The sequence below is a fragment of the Eubalaena glacialis genome, chromosome 19, assembly GCF_028564815.1.
Source record: "Eubalaena glacialis isolate mEubGla1 chromosome 19, mEubGla1.1.hap2.+ XY, whole genome shotgun sequence".
NCBI classification, from domain to species: Eukaryota; Metazoa; Chordata; class Mammalia; order Artiodactyla; family Balaenidae; genus Eubalaena; species Eubalaena glacialis.
Window position 1 is genome coordinate 42,436,375 of NC_083734.1, and position 19,276 is coordinate 42,455,650.

The 19,276-nt window shown below is 44.3% G+C and overlaps 1 protein-coding gene across 1 annotated transcript; it reads right to left on the bottom strand.

Moving 5' to 3' along the window:
* Window positions 1-8,265: 8,265 nt before the first annotated feature.
* Window positions 8,266-17,446, bottom strand: G6PC1 (glucose-6-phosphatase catalytic subunit 1). Its single transcript, XM_061175866.1, has 5 exons — window positions 17,047-17,446; window positions 15,034-15,143; window positions 12,291-12,396; window positions 11,542-11,657; window positions 8,266-9,951 (listed from the first exon to the last, which is right to left on the bottom strand). The coding sequence occupies exons 1-5, from the start codon at window positions 17,274-17,276 to the stop codon at window positions 9,440-9,442; spliced, it is 1,074 nt and encodes a 357-aa protein (XP_061031849.1). The 5' UTR covers window positions 17,277-17,446; the 3' UTR covers window positions 8,266-9,439.
* Window positions 17,447-19,276: the final 1,830 nt, after the last annotated feature.

Genomic DNA, 19,276 nt, shown 5'->3' on the forward strand with positions numbered 1-19,276 from the left:
TTTTCATTCCTGACTCTTCCTCTCATCAAGCTCTTCTCCAACACTTTTTTTTTTTAATTAATCGGTTTATTTATTGGCTGTGTTGGGTCTTCGTTGCCCCACGCAGTCTTTCTCTAGTTGCCGAGAGCGGGGGCTACTCTTCCCGGTGGTGCGCGGGCTTCTCTTGTTGCGGAGCACAGGCTCTAGGCTCGCAGGCTTAGTAGTTGTGGCTCGCGGGCTCTAGAGCACAGGCTCAGTAGTTGTGGCGCACGGGCTTCACTGCTCCGCAGCATGTGGGATCCTCCTGGACCAGGGCTCAAACCCGTGTCCCCTTCATTGACAGGCGGATTCTTAAACACTGCGCCACCAGCGAAGTCCCTCCAACACTTTCTTATTCTTCCTCAAATCCATTTCCCCCAGTTAATCTTCCTCAAGGATTGAGTATTATAGGCATTCCCCCCAAAGAAAACCTGTAACTACTTGGAAACCTTGAGCTCTTTCAGGTGAGAGAGCCCAAAGTGAGCAGAATCCTCCCCAGGTCTTTTGTTTTTCCTAAAATGGATTGAGTTCAGCCACCCCCTGCAACTTGAGGAATTAACTCACCAGTCTGACAGTTATTATGTTTGGGGTCACTTGCCCTTTGGAATTTCTTAGAAGCGTATCACGCAGCTGTGTGGAGCTTTGTAGGTAGGAAACGAGAAAGGGCAGAGTTCTGGAGATAACTGTTTGGCGGCCACTGTAAGTAGGGAGGCTGCTGACGAAGCTTGGGGAGCCAGATAAAAGCCTGGAGCTGCAGCGTCAGCCTTTCCTGAATCAGCGCTGATACCTGTCAAGAGCCTCACCTAAGGAACCTCACCTAAGGCTCCCCAGAGCAAGGGAGCCCTTTGGAGGCTCTGATGCAGTGGCCATGGTGGTTTCACTGCAGTCTATAGGGAGACGCGATGCCATTGTCATTTCATTGCAGTCATCGTGTGGGACACAATGGACTGGTAAGGAGGGCATTGGTAGTCTAAAGACATTGAGGCGGGCTGGGACCTGAGACCCTTTGCTGCAGTGCTACAATGCTTGCACCTGGACAAACGTCTCTTTGAGCAACAAAATACAAGGAAACTGTAAGGGACTAAAAAAACTGCGCGCATGTTGCAGTTGGGGCAAATTCTGGACAACAAGATATAAAAGATACAAAAAGTCCAAAAAAACCCAACTGCCACTTCTGAAGAGCCGGGAGCAAAAACAGGGTGTCAGGAGCAAAAGCAGGGTACTGGGCATGACCCCTGTACTCAATACCACCAAAGGGGTGGGCAAACACCTAAGCCGCCCCTCTGGCCCGACCCCTGGAAACATCCCTACCCCTCACCCCATATAAGGAACCAGCTCTCCCCTCCTCTGGGAGTGAGCAAGGGAAACTGTTACTTGTTTTCACTACCCCCTGCTGCAGCAGGGGCCCCAGTAAAGCCTTGCTTGAATTTCTTGTCTCGCCTCTAGTCAATTTCTATTGCTTGGGGAAGGCCAAGAACCTGGTCCGTAACAACATGATCAAAATAAACAAAAATAATTTATGCCACTTGGACTTCTAAGTTAGTGAAGCCAAATCACACTTGTACAAAAGCTCACTTAAGTTCATTACTAGGGTGGATCAAGTAGGGATCAGTGGCAGGGTTGCCTGTGGGGTGGGGTTGAAGGAGGAGATTAGACAGAAAGACAGAGGAGCAAAGATGGAATTTTGGTGGCAGTCCTCGGCTAAAGAGTCCAAAATGGTTCACCATGGAGGAGAAGGAATTAGATTTTCATTCTTTTTGCTCTGGAGAGAAGAACTGCAGCTCTTGAAGACTGGAATCCCCAATTCTGTGATGGCACGGAATGAGAGAAGTCTGGCCAGCCTTCAGATGTTGAAGTGCAGTTGAGCTGATCGGAAGGCAATGACCATGGAATGTGAAGATCAAAAGAAGAAAGCCAGAAGACAGCAGAAAAGAAAACATTGAAAATTTGCTGACTGGAAAAATACCCTCATGCTAAAAAAACCCCAAACCCCATAAAAACATCAAGTCGTTTCATGTTGTTGTCGTTACACTCCTGCCCTGGAAAGATTTATGAAAGCAAAGGAAGAGAGGAGCACATAACATAATTAGGAACAGGCTACCTAGAACACAGTTATTCTAGCTGTGGCTTAATTTGGTTAACAGACTCTGGTCTTGGTTCAAATAAGCTGGCTCTGCTATTCACTTATGTCTTTCACTTCTGTGTCAACAGCTGCCTGTTGACCCCGCTGCCCAGGTAAATGCTGGAGTCAGGCAAAGGGGAGATAGTTCTCTGCTAAGAATCAGGAGACCTGAGGACAGGTTACTCATGTGACTTAAAAGAGCTATTTTACCTCTCTAGGTCTTCATTTTTGTATCTATGAAATGAAAAAAAAATTTTTTGAATAGAATTAATAGTGAACAACTTAAAAAAAAAAATAAGGGCCAATTCAGGAAAAAGAAAAATATTAAAAGCTTTTTTCTTTTTATTAAGAAGCCAGCAACCCAGAGGCAGCTTTTTTATCTTTCACTCTGAAATTAGATTTTGGACTTTGGGTTGCCCATCATTGGACTAGACTATTGCTAGTTTCTCTTCCAGATAAATTAGGTTCTTGGTTCCCTAATGGAAGTAACTTTTATTGACTGCTACTCATACTGTTTCTAGTCAATTCTTTCCTTAACAACATCATCAGAAGGCTCTTTGGCCAGAGTGTTTTCTATTCTCAAGAGGCTCTTGAAAAACTCTTGGATACAAATTATATTCTGCTATTTGATTTACACATATAGGCCTTAAAGGCATCTGTCTTAGTTTGGCAATTACTACAGAGTGAAATCAATAAATATTAACAATTTAGCAGCTAACGTAATGATTTTCAGAAAACAACTCAGCAAAGTTTGACAAGTTACAAACAACTAGTCAATTGATAAGGACTGGAACTTCAACTATCCAGGTGTGTCTTCAAATGAAATGCTCTTGGAGCAATAAGGCCATTGCCAACAAAAGAAGGAGGCTCCCACTGATATTTCTTCATGTAAATCTAATCGCCTGATCAATCTCGCTTTGAAACTCTTCCAAAGCAAAGAATTAGACAAAATTTTGATATAGGGTATGATCCTAGGAAACCAAAAGAGATGGCAAAACCAAAAACACTGTAAAACTTTTCCTTCCTAACCCCTTGGGAAAACAGTTTGGTAGTTCCTTAAAAGTTTCTAGTAACTTTTTCTAGTTTCTGCTAGTTTCTTAAACATAGAGTTACCATTTGACCCCGCAGTTCCACAACTAAGGATATACTTAAGAGAAATGAAATCATGCATCTACATGAAAACTTGTACGCAAGTGTTCCTAGCAGTATTGTTCATAATAGCCCCAATGTGGGAACAATCCAAATATCCATCAACTAATGAATGGATAAACAGAATTTATCCGTACAATGAAATATTGTTTGGCCATAAGAAGAAATGAAGTACTAATACATGTTACAACATACATGAACCTTGAAAACATCATAAGTGAAAGAAGCCAGACCCAAAAGGTTACATGTTGTGTGATTCCATTCATATGAAATGTCTAGAATAGGCAGATCTATGAGTCAGAAAATAGATTACTGGTTGCCGAGGGCTGGGTGGGTTGGGGTGAAATGGAGGTGACTTCTAATGAGTGTGGGGTTTCTTTATGGAGTGAGAAAGAATGTTCTAAAATCGATTTGTGGTAATGGTTGTACAATTCTCTGAATATGCTAAAAACCATTGAACTGTTCACTTTATTATTTTTTTTTAGATTTTTTTTTTGATGTGGACCATTTTTTTAAAAGTCATTATTGAATTTGTTACAATATTGCCCCTGTTTTATGTTTTGGTTCTTTGGCCTCGAGGCACGTGGGATCTTAGCTCCCCAACCAGGGATCGAACCTGCACCCCACCCCCGGAATTGGAAGGCAAAATCTTAACCACTGTACCGCCAGGGAAGTCCCTGGACTGTTCACTTTAAATAAGTGAATTGTACAGTATGTGAATTATATCTCAATAAAATTGTTATAAATTTTTTAAGCTATTATAAGTTTTGTTAAAAAAAGCAAAAACAAAAATTTTATGCCCTTGGTTTCTCTGCAGTGAAGCAGCATTGGCCCAGGCAGCAGACGTTCATTTCCTTTTATTTTTTTTTAAATAAATAAATTTATTCATTTATTTATTTTTGGCTGCGTTGGGTCTTCATTACTGCGTGGGGCTTTCTATAGTTGCGGGGAGCAGGGGCTACTCTTCGTTGTGGTGCGCGGACTTCTCATTACAGTGGCTTCCCTTGTTGCAGAGCACGGGCTCTAGGCGAATGGGCTTCAGTAGTTGTGGCCCGTGGGCTCTAGAGCACAGGCTCAGTAGTTGTGGCACATGGGCTTAGTTGCTCTGCGGCATGTGGTATCTTCCTGGACCAGGGCTCGAACCTGTGTCTCCTGCATTGGCAGGCAGATTCTTAACCACTGCGCCACCAGGGAAGTCCCAGAAGTTGCATTTTCTTAATGGGTCTGTTTTCCTAGGGCAATGATACAATTGTATAGTGTGTGTGTGTGTGTGTGTGTGTGTATCATCCTCAAACCTATTTCCCTAAAACGGATAGACTGCTAGACCAATCTATCAAATTGTGCTATAATATAACATGGACCTTGGTTTAAAACGGCCATTGGTCACTTAAACTTACTTCCATCCTGAGGATTCACAAGTCATTTCTAAAGCAAACATACATCTGTAACTTGGGGAAAAGATCTGTGTTCAAAATGTGCTAATACATTGGCTATATTACAAATTGATCATGGCCTGACACTCTGCTCGGCTTTACCCGACACAAATTCTTAGCCCTTAGGGCTGTCCATTTCTAGACTTTGCCTGTCCCAGTGAAAGGTAGCAGTCCTGTATTTGTGGAGTCTCTGATCTAAATAATCTTCCACGATGTCTCTTTACTTTCTACTCCTGTATATGGCTCTATACCAAAAGTTCTTTGTGGTAATTCTACCTTCTCGTGCTATCTCGATTGTAGAAATAAGTTACTTACTGTCTGACCCAGACAGGCTGAGCATGGCTTTTAAGCTCTTTCTTGAAAGAAAGAAAAGAAATAGCTAAGGTTGTTTTAGACACTGCTGTTAATCTAACATGGTCATGCCTGTTCCAACAGTTAGTTTATGAAATTAACTTTGAAATACGGTATCTTCATACTTAGAAACAAATACTAGCTCGCTGGGAGGATCACTCTGTGTTTGTTTTTTTTTTTAATTGGAATATAATTGCTTTACAGTGTTGTGTTAGTTTCTGCTGTAGGATGAAGTGAATCCCCTCTTGGACCTCCCTCCCTCCCCTGCCCCCTTCCCACACCTCTAGGTCATCACAGAGCACCGAGCTGAGCTCCCTGTGCTATACAGCAGTTTCCCACTAGCTATCTATTTTACACATGGTAGTGTATTTATGTCAAACCTAATCTCCCAATTCATCCCACCCTCCCCTTCCCCACTGTGTCCACACGTCCATTCTCTACGTCTGTGTTTCTATTCCTGCCCTGCAAATAGTTTCATCTGTACCATTTTTCTAGATTCCACATATATGCATTAATATACATTATTTGGGGACTTCCCTGGTGGCACAGTGGTTAAGAATCTGCCTGCCAATGCAGGGAACATGGGTTCGATCCCTGGTCCGGGAAGATCCCACATGCCGCAGAGCAACAAAGCCCGTGTGCCACAACTACTGAGCCTGCACTCTAGAGCCCACGAGCCACAACTACCGAGCCCATGTGCCACAACTACTGAAGCCCGCACGCCTAGATCCTGTGCTCCACAACAAGAGAAGCCACCGCAATGAGAAGCACGTGCGCCACAACAAAGAGTAGCCCCTGCTTGCTGCAACTAGAGGAAGCCCGCACACAGCAAGGAGACCCAACACAGCCAAAAATTAAAACAAAAACAACAACGATATTTGTCCTTTGGCCACAAGGAATCAAAATCTCTGTGGTCTGAATGAAGAGTTGTATCTGGTATTGGAAGGATGGTTTGATGCAGCCATTAGTCTTACTGGCATCTGTGGGGTAGAGGATAGAGGATGAACTTGGAGTCAGACTGCCTAGCTCTTAAACTGGCTCCTCCATTCTGGGTAAGATACCTAATCCTTCTGTGCCTATTCATATGTAATGTGAACATAAATTCTAACACCCACCTCACAGAAACCTTGGGAGAATTAATGGAGTTCACTGTATAAATAAATAAAATACTTAGAACAGAGCCTGGTATATATTAAGCACAAATTTCATCTTTTATTATGTGTCTTTATTAACCTCACCAACTGCTGGGGGCAGGGACATTATTTACTTTCTGCCAGAATCCTATTGCAAGGAACCTGGACTTGGTCCCTGAGGGCAAATAAATCATCCAGGATGGAGGCCATGCCCAAGCAGTGGGGTCCAATTCAGACAGAACAAGACCATTTCCCTTCATCCTTGGTGAGACCATTAGTGTCTCGGAGGGGCCTGGTGCCACCCCTGAAGAAATAAAATTCGGTAGGAGGACTCAACTTTCCCTAAAGATTCACATCCCAAAGTCCTGAAGCGAATGATCAGACTCACTCTCAGTAGATCCAGAGAGATGCTGATGAGTCAAGGATTCTGGAGGTGGGACCCTGCACCCAGGATGAAATAAATCCTGCAGAAATACTTTCAGTAGCTCCCTTGAGCAGCCCTCAGTGCTATCACTTGCCCTGTTCAGATTTTCTTTAACTATAACCCAAAACCTTGCTGACACTGGGTTACTGGATTCCACAGTCTGCTCAGTTTTTTTTTTTGGCCAGGACCAGGGATTGAACCTGTGCCCCTTGAGGTGCAAGCGCAGAGCCCTAACCACTGGACCGCCAGGGAATTCCCTGCCCAGTCTTGTTCTGCTGCTATGACTTACATCCCCTGATTGCGTAGTTTGGTAATGATCTTGCCTGTCTGCCCTCAAGCTGCAGTTTTGTAACAGGAGAGAGCCAATCCTGACTCCATGTTGGATCTGTTTCTTTTATTTTAACCTTTGCTTCCGGTTGCTTTTGTTCATTAAAAGGTTACTGTCGGGCTTCCCTGGTGGCACAGTGGTTGAGAATCTGCCTGCCAATGCAGGGGACACGGGTTCGAGCCCTGGTCTGGGAAGATCCCACATGCCGTGGAGCAACTAAGCCCGTGCGCCACAACTACTGAGCCTGCGCGTCTGGAGCCTGCTCCGCAACAAGAGAGGCCGCGATAGTGAGAGGCCCGCGCACCGCGATGAAGAGTGGCCCCCGCTTGCCGAAACTAGAGAAAGCCCTCGCACAGAAACGAAGACCCAACACAGCCAAAATAAATAAATTAATTAATTAATTAAAAAAAAAAAAAAAGAAAGGATTTGCTGAGTAAATGAATGGTGTATACAAAATTTATTTGAGGGGGAAAAAATAGCCTGTTGAATCCTTCTGTAAGTAATTACAGTTTTCAAATATTTGTAAGCGTTCCAGGGCACTACATATTTTAAAAAAAAAAAAAAAAAAAAAAAAAAGGTTACTGTCTATACACAGTGGCCTGCCTTAGGGAACCGTGTCCCCTCTGCTTGAATGTTAAACCAAAGTGCCTTTGTTCAGGGAAACATCCTGACCCTGTCCACCTGTGGATGGCAGCAAGAAAGAAGAAATGAACACGTCCTCTCCCCAAGGCTGGCCATTCCAAGGGACATTCGCAAACCTTATGGCCTTTTTACTTTACTTCCTCATCTCCTCCCCCTCTGTTCTATAAAAGAAACTGGCATCCAAACCCTGATAAGATGGTTTTTTTTTGGAGACATTAGTCTGCCATCTTCTCTGTCTGCCAGCTTTCCGAATAAACTCGTATTCCTTGCCTCAGCACCTCGTCTCCCGATTGATTGGCCTGTCGTGCAGCAAGCAGAGCGAGCTTGGACTCGGTAACAGTTTGATCCCATAGAGCAACTCATGCTGCACTGTGGTCTGGTAAATAATGTTCAGCCTTGGCCAACTAGAATATGATATTGTGACTATGTTGATATGCTCGACTCTACCTGTGCCCCTGTGGACACTTTATAAGTCTCCACAGCCCTATTGGGACTCCTGGGCAACCGAAGACAAAACACCTTCCTTTTGCAAAAAGAAAACATGAGTATATAGAAACCAAATTATTTGTTTAGGGAAATAGAGAAAGAGCTAGAAATTTAGCTAAGCCAGAATTAGAAGCTTCAGAACACATTGCCTCTAAAATACAGTAATCAACAAGACTTCATTCTTAAGTAAAATGTTGTTTTAATAAAATACTGCACGTATATATTTTTCTTTGCAAAGATGTTATGACCAGGATGGTTGGTGTGAATGATACTATATGGTAAGCTATATAATTAGTAGAAAAAACAAGGACTCTCAAATAAATAGGTTTCAACATTTTTTTTAAAGGACATATTCTGCAAATCAGTTGAGACTAGAGAATAGGCAAAGAGGAGGAGTTGGCTTTTCCTCTAAGAATGCACTCTTGATTGGCTTGGGATAGAGAAAGGAGTCATATTTACCTCCAGGAATCAAAAGTAACATTGGAGTGACCTTCTGGAGAGAGAAATCCTGGCCCTCTCCTTGCCATTTTGCCCAAGATTTCAGAGCTTAACTGAAACATACAAAAGCACCACTATAGAGTCACTTTTAGGCATCTGAGGATCCAGCAGGGTGGATGTGGAATCAGTGGAAAATTCTGGGGAAAGCAGAGCTGGGCTAATAAGGAGAAAGATCGAATGTTATGGAGGAGAAGCTGACTTTGCCTGAATATTCTGACTTAGTACAATATCCAGATCACTGCAGCCATTCAGAAATCCCAGTAAATACAATGACCATGGATATATAATAGAATAATACAAGAAGCAGAACTACTCCACTAAGGACCTATTCATTGTACTTTAAGTTGGTCCCCCACCGTTGAGAGCCCTTTACCTAAAGATTCGTATATAATCAAAGCCATTAAGATATTGTTTGACATACAATTTGCATGTTATGCAAGATATTTAAAAATCCTCCTTAATCAATCCTTCTTTCCCTATCAAATCCACTGCTCCTTTCTCCTTTTCTGGGTAAGGATGAGCATGAGTGGAAAATTCAGTGTGATCCCCAGCCTGGTGTTATGAGCTGGCCCTACCAAGAAGCCTTGCTTTTGTATATTGGACAAAAGAGTAAGTATATCTTTGTGGAAAAAAATCCAGAACGACCCAACCTCCAATAAGGCTTTCTCAAATAGCCTTATTAGCTTTTCAAAAAAACATCACCCAGTGCAATTAGAATTGCAAAGGGGGAAGGGGGTGTCACCTGAGCTGACTCTATAGTACCTCTGGCCTCACAACGGGCTGGCAGAAGGCCCTAGCCACCTTCAATCCTTGGTGCAGTCATCGACTTGTAAATTCTGAAGACTCCACATCCCCTTACAAAGTCTTCTTGTTCGGCTGGCCCAGGACCTGGGCCAGGCAGTAGGGGATGAGACTGACAGACGCCAGGGGCACTGCCGCACTCTTGCAGAAGGACAGGACATAGAAGATCAGCTCGATTTGGGATGGGGGTTTCAAAGAGTCAAAGAGATGCAGGAGGACGAGGGAGGCCACAATGCAGCTGAGGCGGAACGGGAACCACTTGCTAAGCTTGCCTTTGCAGCTCTCCCTGTACATGCTGGAGTTGAGAGCCAGACCCAGGCCAAAGAGTGTCCCCAGGTTCTTGAGGAGGCTGGCAAAGGGCGTAGTGTCAATGTGGACCCATTCTGGCCGCTCACACCTTCGCTTGGCTTTCTCTAGGGTCCACAGGAGGTCGACCCCCAGCCCCTTTAGCAGCAGGTAAAATCCAATGGCAAAACTGAACAGGAAGAAGGTAATGAGAAAATATTTCTTGAGACTGGCGTTGTAGATGCTCCGGATGTGGCGGAAAGTCTCAGCAACCGCAATGCCTGAGCGGAAGAAAGAATGACCGTGAGAACTGGGGAAGACGCTGGTCCTTCAGCTAGAGGTCAGTTTGGAGCAATGGGTGACATGCCATCCACCCCACCATTGTGGAGTTAAATCACAGATGCCAGATTAGAGGGTCGTTTGGTTTCTTCCCATATGTGATTACAGCCTGTCCTCAGCCACAGATTCTTTCAGATGGAAGAGTCATGTCACATACTTCCTCCCTCCACATGCAAGTTTCCTCTGTGTGTGTGTGTGTGTGTGTGTGTGTGTGTGTGTGTGGTCCTCCTGTCTCTACTTGAATACCCTCAGGGATGGAGAGCTCACTCCCACTCAGGGAGCCCATTTCATCTTTGCATGGATTTGATCATTAGACAGTTCTTCCTTGTGCTGAGCTAAATAAAACCTCTCTCCTTCTAACGATGTCTGTTGGTCTCAGTTTTTTCCGCAGGCGTTAATAAGTGGTAAATCTAGAGCCTCTGTCAGCACCTTTAAAGATACTTATTCTCAGCGGTGAGGGATAAATTAGGAGGTTGGGGTTAACATATACACACTATATAAAATAGATAACCAACAAGGACCTACTCTATAGCACAGGGAACTATACTCAATATTTTATAATAACCTATAAGGGAAAAGAATCTGAAAATGAATATATATATGTGTATGTGTATATATATAGGTATATATATCTGAATTACTGTGCTGTACACCTGAAACTAACATGATATTGTAAATCAACTATACTTCAATTAAAAAAATAATAAACTGGGGGAAAAAAACAAGAGACTAAGACAGATTGGGAACTCAAAAAATAAAATAAAGAAAGATAGTTATTCTCCTCTCTAACTTAAACATTCCCGGGTCTTTCATGTAACATGAACTTCCAGGCTCTTTCTCAAACATGGAACCCCGTGCTAAATGCTGTGTTAATTTCGTGGTTGCCATGAAGCCATTATTTCCCTTGTTCTCAACACGCTTCTGTGAATGCTGCCCTGCTCTGCTTTTTCAGGTCTCCAGGGGAAAAATTCTACATTTTCCTTAAGGTCTTATATTCTAGTGCTTCCCACAAAGTCAAGAAATTCTTTCTTACACTTAACCAAAGTCTTTTCTGCCCCTTATTAACTGGATCCAAGAAAACAAAATATTCAAAATTCAGAACCTATAATAAAGACCAGCTGTGGGTATCTGTTAGGTTTGCAAATGAATTTATTTAAATAAAGAGCTTTCCAAGGACATGGTGTTAATTTGTTAAATTTGGTAGCTTTTCTTAAGACTAAACTAGGGGCCACTTCTAACTGAAGACCAGTAAGAAATAAAGAATGTAAATATCTTGGAGATTTCAAGCAAACTCAACTGGGTAAGTTAATTTTCTGTATTGCCATGTTTCTGGAACATACTTAATTGTGTACATCTGGGCACTCCTATAGAAATGAGTCATTTCAAATCGCCCACCCTTGACTTTCAACCCACTGAAATGCTAATAGCATTGATTATACACAGAACATGGCAGGAATGCTGGAATTTTGTCCTGATGAGGGAGGAATGGTATAGGTGGGGAGATGGAGGGAGGGAGCCAGAGCAGCTGGTACCTGACAAGACTCCAGCAACAACTTGATGGGGAAAATGAGCAGCAAGGTAGATTCGTGAAAGACAGACATTCAGCTGCACTGCCCAGAATCCCAACCACAAAATGATGTTCAAGCACCTGCAATGGAAGAGGCAGCCATAAGAGAACCCAGATATAGATCCTTCAGCAAAGAGAACAGCCTCAGCAGGAATGTTGGAGCCTGGCAAACTCAGGTTTCATCAGTGGAATTTTTGTAAATTGAAGCCTGTACTCAAAATTCAAAGATAACCATGGCAAGTGGTGAACCCCTGTGTATGTGAATTTTAACCTCCCTATTTTATGTTTCATAATTAAGGATTTGCACAGTGTCTGCATACCCAGAATTCCCCATAGGAGGAATGTCTTCTGCTTCTTTGTTTATTTTAACCTGGACGGGGCGTCTCAATTGTTGGTACAGAAATGTGTTTTTGTTTAAAGCCTGCTTCTAGCTCACTAGCTGATCTCGAGAAACCCCTCTGCTATGTTAGGCTTTTTTTACTGATCTCTAAAATTAGGTGTTGCCCATTCACAACATTCATTAAGTGGGTCCCTTCCAGCCCTAACATTCTGTGACTCTAATATTCACTCTCAGCAGAAATGCCACAACTCTTATCAGTACCAACCTAAGGCATGGGGTGGGCTGGGGGCATGTGAAGAAGAGCAAGTGGTGTGTCAGCTACAGAGAGCCACCTCCTGCCCTCCACCGCCCACAACCCAGAGCTGAGTTCTTACCGAAATCCGTAGGTTGGCTTTTTCTTTCCCCGAAAGATTGAGAGGGTGGATGTGACCATCACATAGTATACACCTGCCGTACCCATGGCATGGCCAGAGGGACTCCCTAAAGGATAGGAAAGAGATGAATGAATGAACCAAAGGTTAAAAGTCTCCATCTGGGAGATTGCTAGGGGGCATCATCTATCCATCCAACCATCCATCTATCCATCCATCCATCTTTCCATCTTTCCATCCATCCATACTCCCTTCTATCCATCCAACCATCCATCCTTCCATCCATCCATCTTTCCATCCATCCATCTATCTTTCCATTCAGGAAATTTAATGGAAAAGCTACAAGATGGTGAAGTAGAAGGACCCTGGGCTCACCTCCTCTCATGAGCATACCAAAATCACAACTAACTGCTGAACAACTATTGATGGAAAAGACTGAAACCTATCTTTCCATTCATCCATCCATCCAATTATCCATCCACCCATCCATCCTTTCATCCATCTACCCATCCTGCCATCCATTCATTTATCCATGTAGTCATTTACTTAACAAATATCTATTGAGCTCCTACTACGTGCCCAGCACCATGCTAGGCTTTGAGAGTACAGTGGTGAGCAAAGTCAGAGAAGGTCATAGCTCTTGTGGTTATATACAATCTAGAGATTACACAAAGAATCAGCATGCTGGGTATACAATCACAAACCGATCTGCCTTCCATTACCTCTCTTCCACTCTCTTTGCTCAGTCTGCTCCAGCCATGCTGGCCTCATGGCTCTCCTTTAAACACACTCCCACTTCAGTGTCCCTGTGATGTTAGCCTTTCTAACCAGACACCTCTTCCTTCAGAAATTTACTGGCTAATTCCCTTGCCTCTTTCAAGTTTTTGCTCAGATCTCACCTTCTCAATGAGTCCTACCCTGACCACCTTATTTAATACTGCATTCAATTCCTATTCCTGATTCCTCTTCCCTGAAAGATGGAGGGTCCTGAGATGTGCCACTCAGGTCCCCTTCTGGACTGAAGAGCTTATTTCCCATTTCTCTTGTTGAGAGTGTGGTTGCAGACGGCCCTCAGCTCTCAGACTTCCCTGATAGTCTTGCCCTGGGCTGAAAAGAGCTGTCTTGATCACAGCTACCCTCTCCCTGGGGGGAGCCTGCACCCAATCACTGGTCTCTATTGGGGTATAAGGGCCTGGTCTCCTTGAATCAATTCAGAGCTCCTATGGGGTTGGCTGAGACTGAATCGCAACTAGGTTTCTTCTGCCCAGGTGGCTTCTGTCCCTTTCTTCTATGAATGCTGCTCCCAAGAGTAGCTTACCTCCTGCATGCTGATCTCATCTGAGTCTGCTTTCCAGGGAACCGCATAGGTAAAGCCTTGCCTTTCTTTTTTCCTCCTCCTCCTTCTTCTTCCTCTAATATACTAAATATTTTACTTGTGTATTATGATTTTTTTTAATAACACACACACACACACACACACACACACGCACACACACACCCCATTCAAATTTAAGCTCCACAAGAGGGGGATCTTTTTTTTTTTTTTGCCACGCTGCATGGCTTGCAGGATCTTAGTTCCCTGACCAGGAGTTGAACCCAGGCCACCACAGTGAAGGCACTGAGTCCTAACCACCGGACCACCAGCGAATTCCCACGGGTAGGGATCTTTGTCTGTTTTATTCACTGAGGCATTTCAAGTACCTAGAACAGTGTTTGGCGCAGGTGCTAGATAAATAACATTTGAATGAATGGATATGCTCTGAAGTGAATCAAGGATTTGTGAGAACAAATAACTAAGGGCCATGCCCTCGTCTGGGGGTCAGTGATAGGGTCTTTGAGGAAGGGACACTAACACTGAGACCTACAGGTGAGCAACGGGGTTGAGTATTCCTTTCCTTACTGAAAAATGAAATCTATCATGTGGCTGAAAAACGCCTGTCTGGGTGTACCTAGTAAAATACAGACAGGGTGTGGGATTGGACAGTCAGCTCGGGAGGCCACATCTCCCGGGCCAGGCCTCTGGGAAGGACAGCCAGGGGCCCAGGCCTCTACCATGTTCCCTTCCCTGGACAAAGGGCCACAGCGCAGTTACTCTCCTGAGCCCTTTGCCTGTGAGGGAGCCCTTGCCTTTCTGGACTAGCAATTTCGGTTCTGGAAACATTAGGCAGATTTCCAAAGTGGCAGTCATGGGCTATTTGGGAAGGCCTTGCTTAAGTGAATTCAAATGGAGTTGTACCGGATTTCCTTGGTGGTGCAGTGGTTAAGAATCCGCCTGCCAATGCAGGGGACATGGGTTCGAGCCCTGGTCCGGGAAGATCCCACATGCCACGGGGCAACTAAGCCCGTGCGCCACAGCTACTAAGCCTGTGCTTTAGAGCCTGCAAGCCACAACTATGGAGCCCGCGTGCCACAACTACTGAGCCCGTGTGCCTAGAGCCCGTGCTCCGCAACAAGAGAAGCCACCGCAATGAGAAGCCCACGCACCACAACGAAGAGTAGCTCCTGCTCACCGCAGCTAGAGAAAGCCTGTGCGCAGCAACAAAGACCCAGCGCAGCCAAAAATAAATAAATAAAATAAAATAAAATAAATGGAGTTGTACCAAATCCAAGACCATGACCAAAACTTGCAAGAGTGGCTCTGCTCATGTCCCCCTCAAAGACAGCTTCATCCAGAACATTGTTACCAGGTGTCCACTGTGAGCCAGGTCCACCCAGTTTCTGTCTGGACAAGGGCTGCGACTCTCACCTGGGCCGGTCTCACAGGTGACCGGGAACTGCTTTATCAGCGGCACGGAGGTGTTGCTGTAGTAGTCGGTGTCCAGGACCCACCAGTATGGGCGCTGTCCAAAGAGAATCCTGAGAAAAAGCAGAACCGATATCTGGAGTTACTGAAGGAACACTTTGTCCCAACGCCACACCTTCGAGAAGAGAGAGTAGCTCAAGGAGAAGACCCATGTGATCCTACACAGAACACTGGTATCACGGGCACCTCCAAGAAGGGGAACTGGATGGCTGGAGAGGGGCAAGGGAGGGAGACTTTTATGGTGCATCCATTATATATAACTTTTGAATTTTGCACTATTTGAAGGTATTATTTATTCAAACATAAATAAATAAATCCAATATCCTCAAAGCCATATTAACGGCAACTATGTGACTTTTTTTTTTTTAAACCCCAAGAAGAATTTGTCCTGGCAGGATGCATAGGAACTACAGTTTGCAACTTGGACTTGCATATTCTACGGGTTCTCTTTCTGCTGGCCTCCAGAGTCTTGGGTTTCTTCCGGACAGCAGAGAATGAGCACCAGCCCCAAGGACAAGCCCCACCAGGAGATGTGGTCTCTGTTTCCATCAGAATCACTCTCTGTAAGGACATACATAGCTTCAGGGGCTTGTTCTGTATCCTCTCAGCTTTGAAACAGAATATCTCAGACAAACCGCTTTCCCTTTCAAAGCATGTTTTTCATTGTGGAAACAGGTGTGAAGGGTTGTTCAGGATGCCTCCTTTGCCCTGCAGTGGAGGAAGAGTGATTTCTCACTAAAATTAGCCACTAACTCTGACCTCTACCAACTCAGAGAAAATCCATGGTTCTTTACATGAAATTAGATGTTTGGAATAACATTTTATCTTTTTATTTTTTAGAGTTATGCTATTGAATACCAGAAGTTACAGACAAAGTCGATTTTTCAACAGGAATTTCAGAATCCCATCAATACGCCTTGGGCTTCTGAGCCCAATAACGATGTTCTTTCCTACCCTAAAGGACTTTTCTTGTTTATGGCCAAAGAAAATTAGAGCTAGAAGAGATCTTAAGAATCACCTGCCAGTGAAAAAAGATAATTTTAGGGATGGTAAAGATCTTAGAGGGCAGCTGGTCCAACCTCTTCAGTTTCTAGACGAGGCAATAGATGCCAAACAAGTAATGTGTTAAGAGTCATCCGGTACTGGCTAACAAATGTAAAATATTCAGGATTTTTGCAAGCTGGACCCAACAGTAGCTTGAAAGTGGGATAATATACACAGTAGAAACTGACAAATACTAAAATCAGGGCTTTTTACCCCCAAGAGTCAGTTTATCAACACTGGATATAACATAGTTCGTAAGACCCTTGCCTCTGAAACCAGCCTGCCTGGGCTTCAATCCTGCCTCCGACACCACCTGTATTTTTCTAGTCGTTTAACTCAGTACCTTAAAGTGTTTAGCACATGACCTGGCACATACTACATGTTCAATAAATGTTAATAACTATACTAATTATTAAGGTCCCAGAGATAATCTAAGTTTACAGATTATAAAACAGAAACTCAGAGAGTTGCTACGAGTTGTCCAGGACATACAGCTGGTAGGTGGCTGAACAAGAGAGTTCCCTGGATTACTTCTCATGACCCCACACAACAAGTTTTGAAATTGCCTATGTGTTTCCTTTCTTCATACCTCATTTTTCTTCCTTCGTACATCTATCTTTATGTTACCTGTGCTGTTTCAAAGTAATAAAACGGTGTTTCTTTGCTTATAGCCTGTAATTCACAAGGTCCAGCTGGCCTTCCATCCATATGAAATAGCCTTTCCTGTATCTTCAGCTCACTGACAGGGTTTTCTCTGTCTTCCCTCATTCTGTAGAGGACCAAAGTCAGGAGGGGAGTAACCTGTGGCTTCTTGAATAACATGGAGAAGGCAACTTCTGATGGACAGACATTTCCAGAGAGAATGCCAGTCTCTTTCCTTGCCGAGCTCCTCTTTGTCTGGCTCTTACTCACCACTTAAAGACGAGGTTGAGCCAGTCTCCAATCACAGCTACCCAGAGGAGTTTGATGCCCACAGCTTCTCGAAGATGGAACCAGATGGGGAAGAGGACGTAAAAGGCATTCCTGAGGTCTGCAATCACGGACACCAAGATGAACCAATCCTGGGAGTTCTGGTAATTCACCTGGAGGTAGCGCGTTGACTGGATCCCAAAGTCATGCAGAGCATTCATTCCCTCCTCCATCCTCACTCAGGAAGCCTTTGGCTGTGCCCTTGCAGTTATTTCAGACTTGGTGGTGATTGCTCTGCTATCAGCCTGTGCCTTGCCTCTGTTTTATACACTCTGTATCCAGCCTGCAGGTCAACCCAACCCTGATCTTTGGACTCAAAAACCGCTTTTGTCTAAAATCTATTGATCAAAGGTGCATCACCAGTAGGTTGATGCAAACATGTTCAGTGTGATTTACGTAAAATAGAAAAACAGGCACACAAAAACAGCCTGATCGTCCATGGGCTGGCACAGCCAATTATTAACTTTGGCATTGTTGCTTGACGGTGCAAGGGGCTGCCCTCCTGGTTCCGAAACCCGGCCAGAGACACAGGACAGAGTCTAAATCTGCCATGGTTCTTGCAAAGATGCCTGATTTCCTAAGTCTGCAACTGCACTTATTTTGGAACAAAGAAAAGTCTGGGTGCTCTAGCTATTCAACTTTTAAATTATTAATTTTAAATTATAGTAAGTTCTATTGTACTGGGAACTGTCATGTTGCTGGGCATTTCTTAACTGCATTAGGGTCTAGGAAATGCCTCTGATTTGCGAGATCAAACCCTCTTCACAGTATTGGCTCTGTATCTCTTAGGGCCAGAAAATAATCATCTTTGAATGCACTGATTAATTTTTTGTTGTTGTTTTTTTGGCAGTGCCACGTGGCTTGTGGGATCTTAGTTCCCCGACCAGGGATCGAACCTGTGCCCCCTGCCGTGGCAGCGCAGAGCGCTAACCACTGGACAGCCAGGGAATTCCCCCTTTGGGGTTTTAACACATAAGTTTAAGCAACAGAGTGAATGCATGTTCATGCAAAAACAATATGATGAATATGTGGTTCTAAATAAAAACACCAGCAAACTGGGGACTGGGGACTCTGGAAAGGGCTTTGTACTTTGAGCTTTCTTTCATTTGTACCTGGAGATTAGATATAGATATAGATATAGACATAGATACAGATACAGATACAGATATATCAATATGTACAAATAATCACCAGGAAGTAAATACAATGTTATTATAACCATGGATGTATACAAGGAATAAAGTAACAAACACCAAGTTATGAGAAGCAATGTTACCTGCTCACCCCTACAAACAGAAACCATCCTGCAGTAGCCTAGAGACCAAAACCCCACACTCGGATGACCTAGGACTGTGAAGGGAGCAGGGGCTGACTCAGGTGACAGACTGATGCATTTTCAGGAATAAGAGCCAGTGGGAATAAAACTTGTTAAAACCCACACGAATTCCCCATCAGGAAGTCCACGATTGCTTTGTAAGGGGTAGTTTGGGGACAGGGAAAAGAAATTCAGAGCAAATGAGTTTGTAGCAAAGGTTGACCACATTCCATGCTGGAAATGATTAAAACCTCATCCAGGAGGTATGATCTGGAGTCTCATCCCCACCTCCCCCGCTGGGCTCCTGCCCAGCTCAAGCAGAATCCAACTGCCCTTGACCACATTGTCTCTGCTGGTCCAAGCAACCCTCTCCTGCCATGCCTTACCTGGAGAGCAGGGATGATGGTGGTGGTGGCTTGATGGGCTGCAAAGGACACGTGTACTCGTAGTGTTGAGGGGGAGGGTGTTCTGTATCGTCGGGACTGCCTGGCCACAGGTAGTGGGCCCCGCAGAAGAGGTGACTCCTTCCCTCTATCCAGATAAGCCTTCCTAGAACGTATTGAGTAACTCCTGTGTGATCCCTGGGGACTGATGTTTCTATGGTCTGAGGTGAGTCAAGGGCAAATGCCAGATGCTCTGACAAAATATTCAAAGGCCACTGTCTGGGTCTCCCCTGGGCTGCTAGGAGCCAGCATGTCTGTGTTGGGCGGGGTGCCATCACGTGCTCAGCATATAGGGAGCCAGGGGAAAACCTTGTCTTCTGGAGGAAACTCAGGGAGCATGCTCGTGTCGATAAGGAGTCCAGATGGAGCTGATATCCCATTCTGGGCACACTGGGCAGTGGGGGAGTCCCTCTGG

Excerpts from the sequence above, each read along its gene's own strand:
- G6PC1 (XM_061175866.1), bottom strand. The coding sequence starts at position 17,276 with ATGGAGGAGGGAATGAATGCTCTGCATGACTTTGGGATCCAGTCAACG. Across the intron at positions 12,397-15,033 it reads CACCTGTGAGACCGGCCCAG|GGAGTCCCTCTGGCCATGCC; the intron begins GTGAGAGTCGCA and ends CCTATCCTTTAG. Across the intron at positions 9,952-11,541 it reads TGTTGCTGGAGTCTTGTCAG|GCATTGCGGTTGCTGAGACT; the intron begins GTACCAGCTGCT and ends TCTTCCGCTCAG.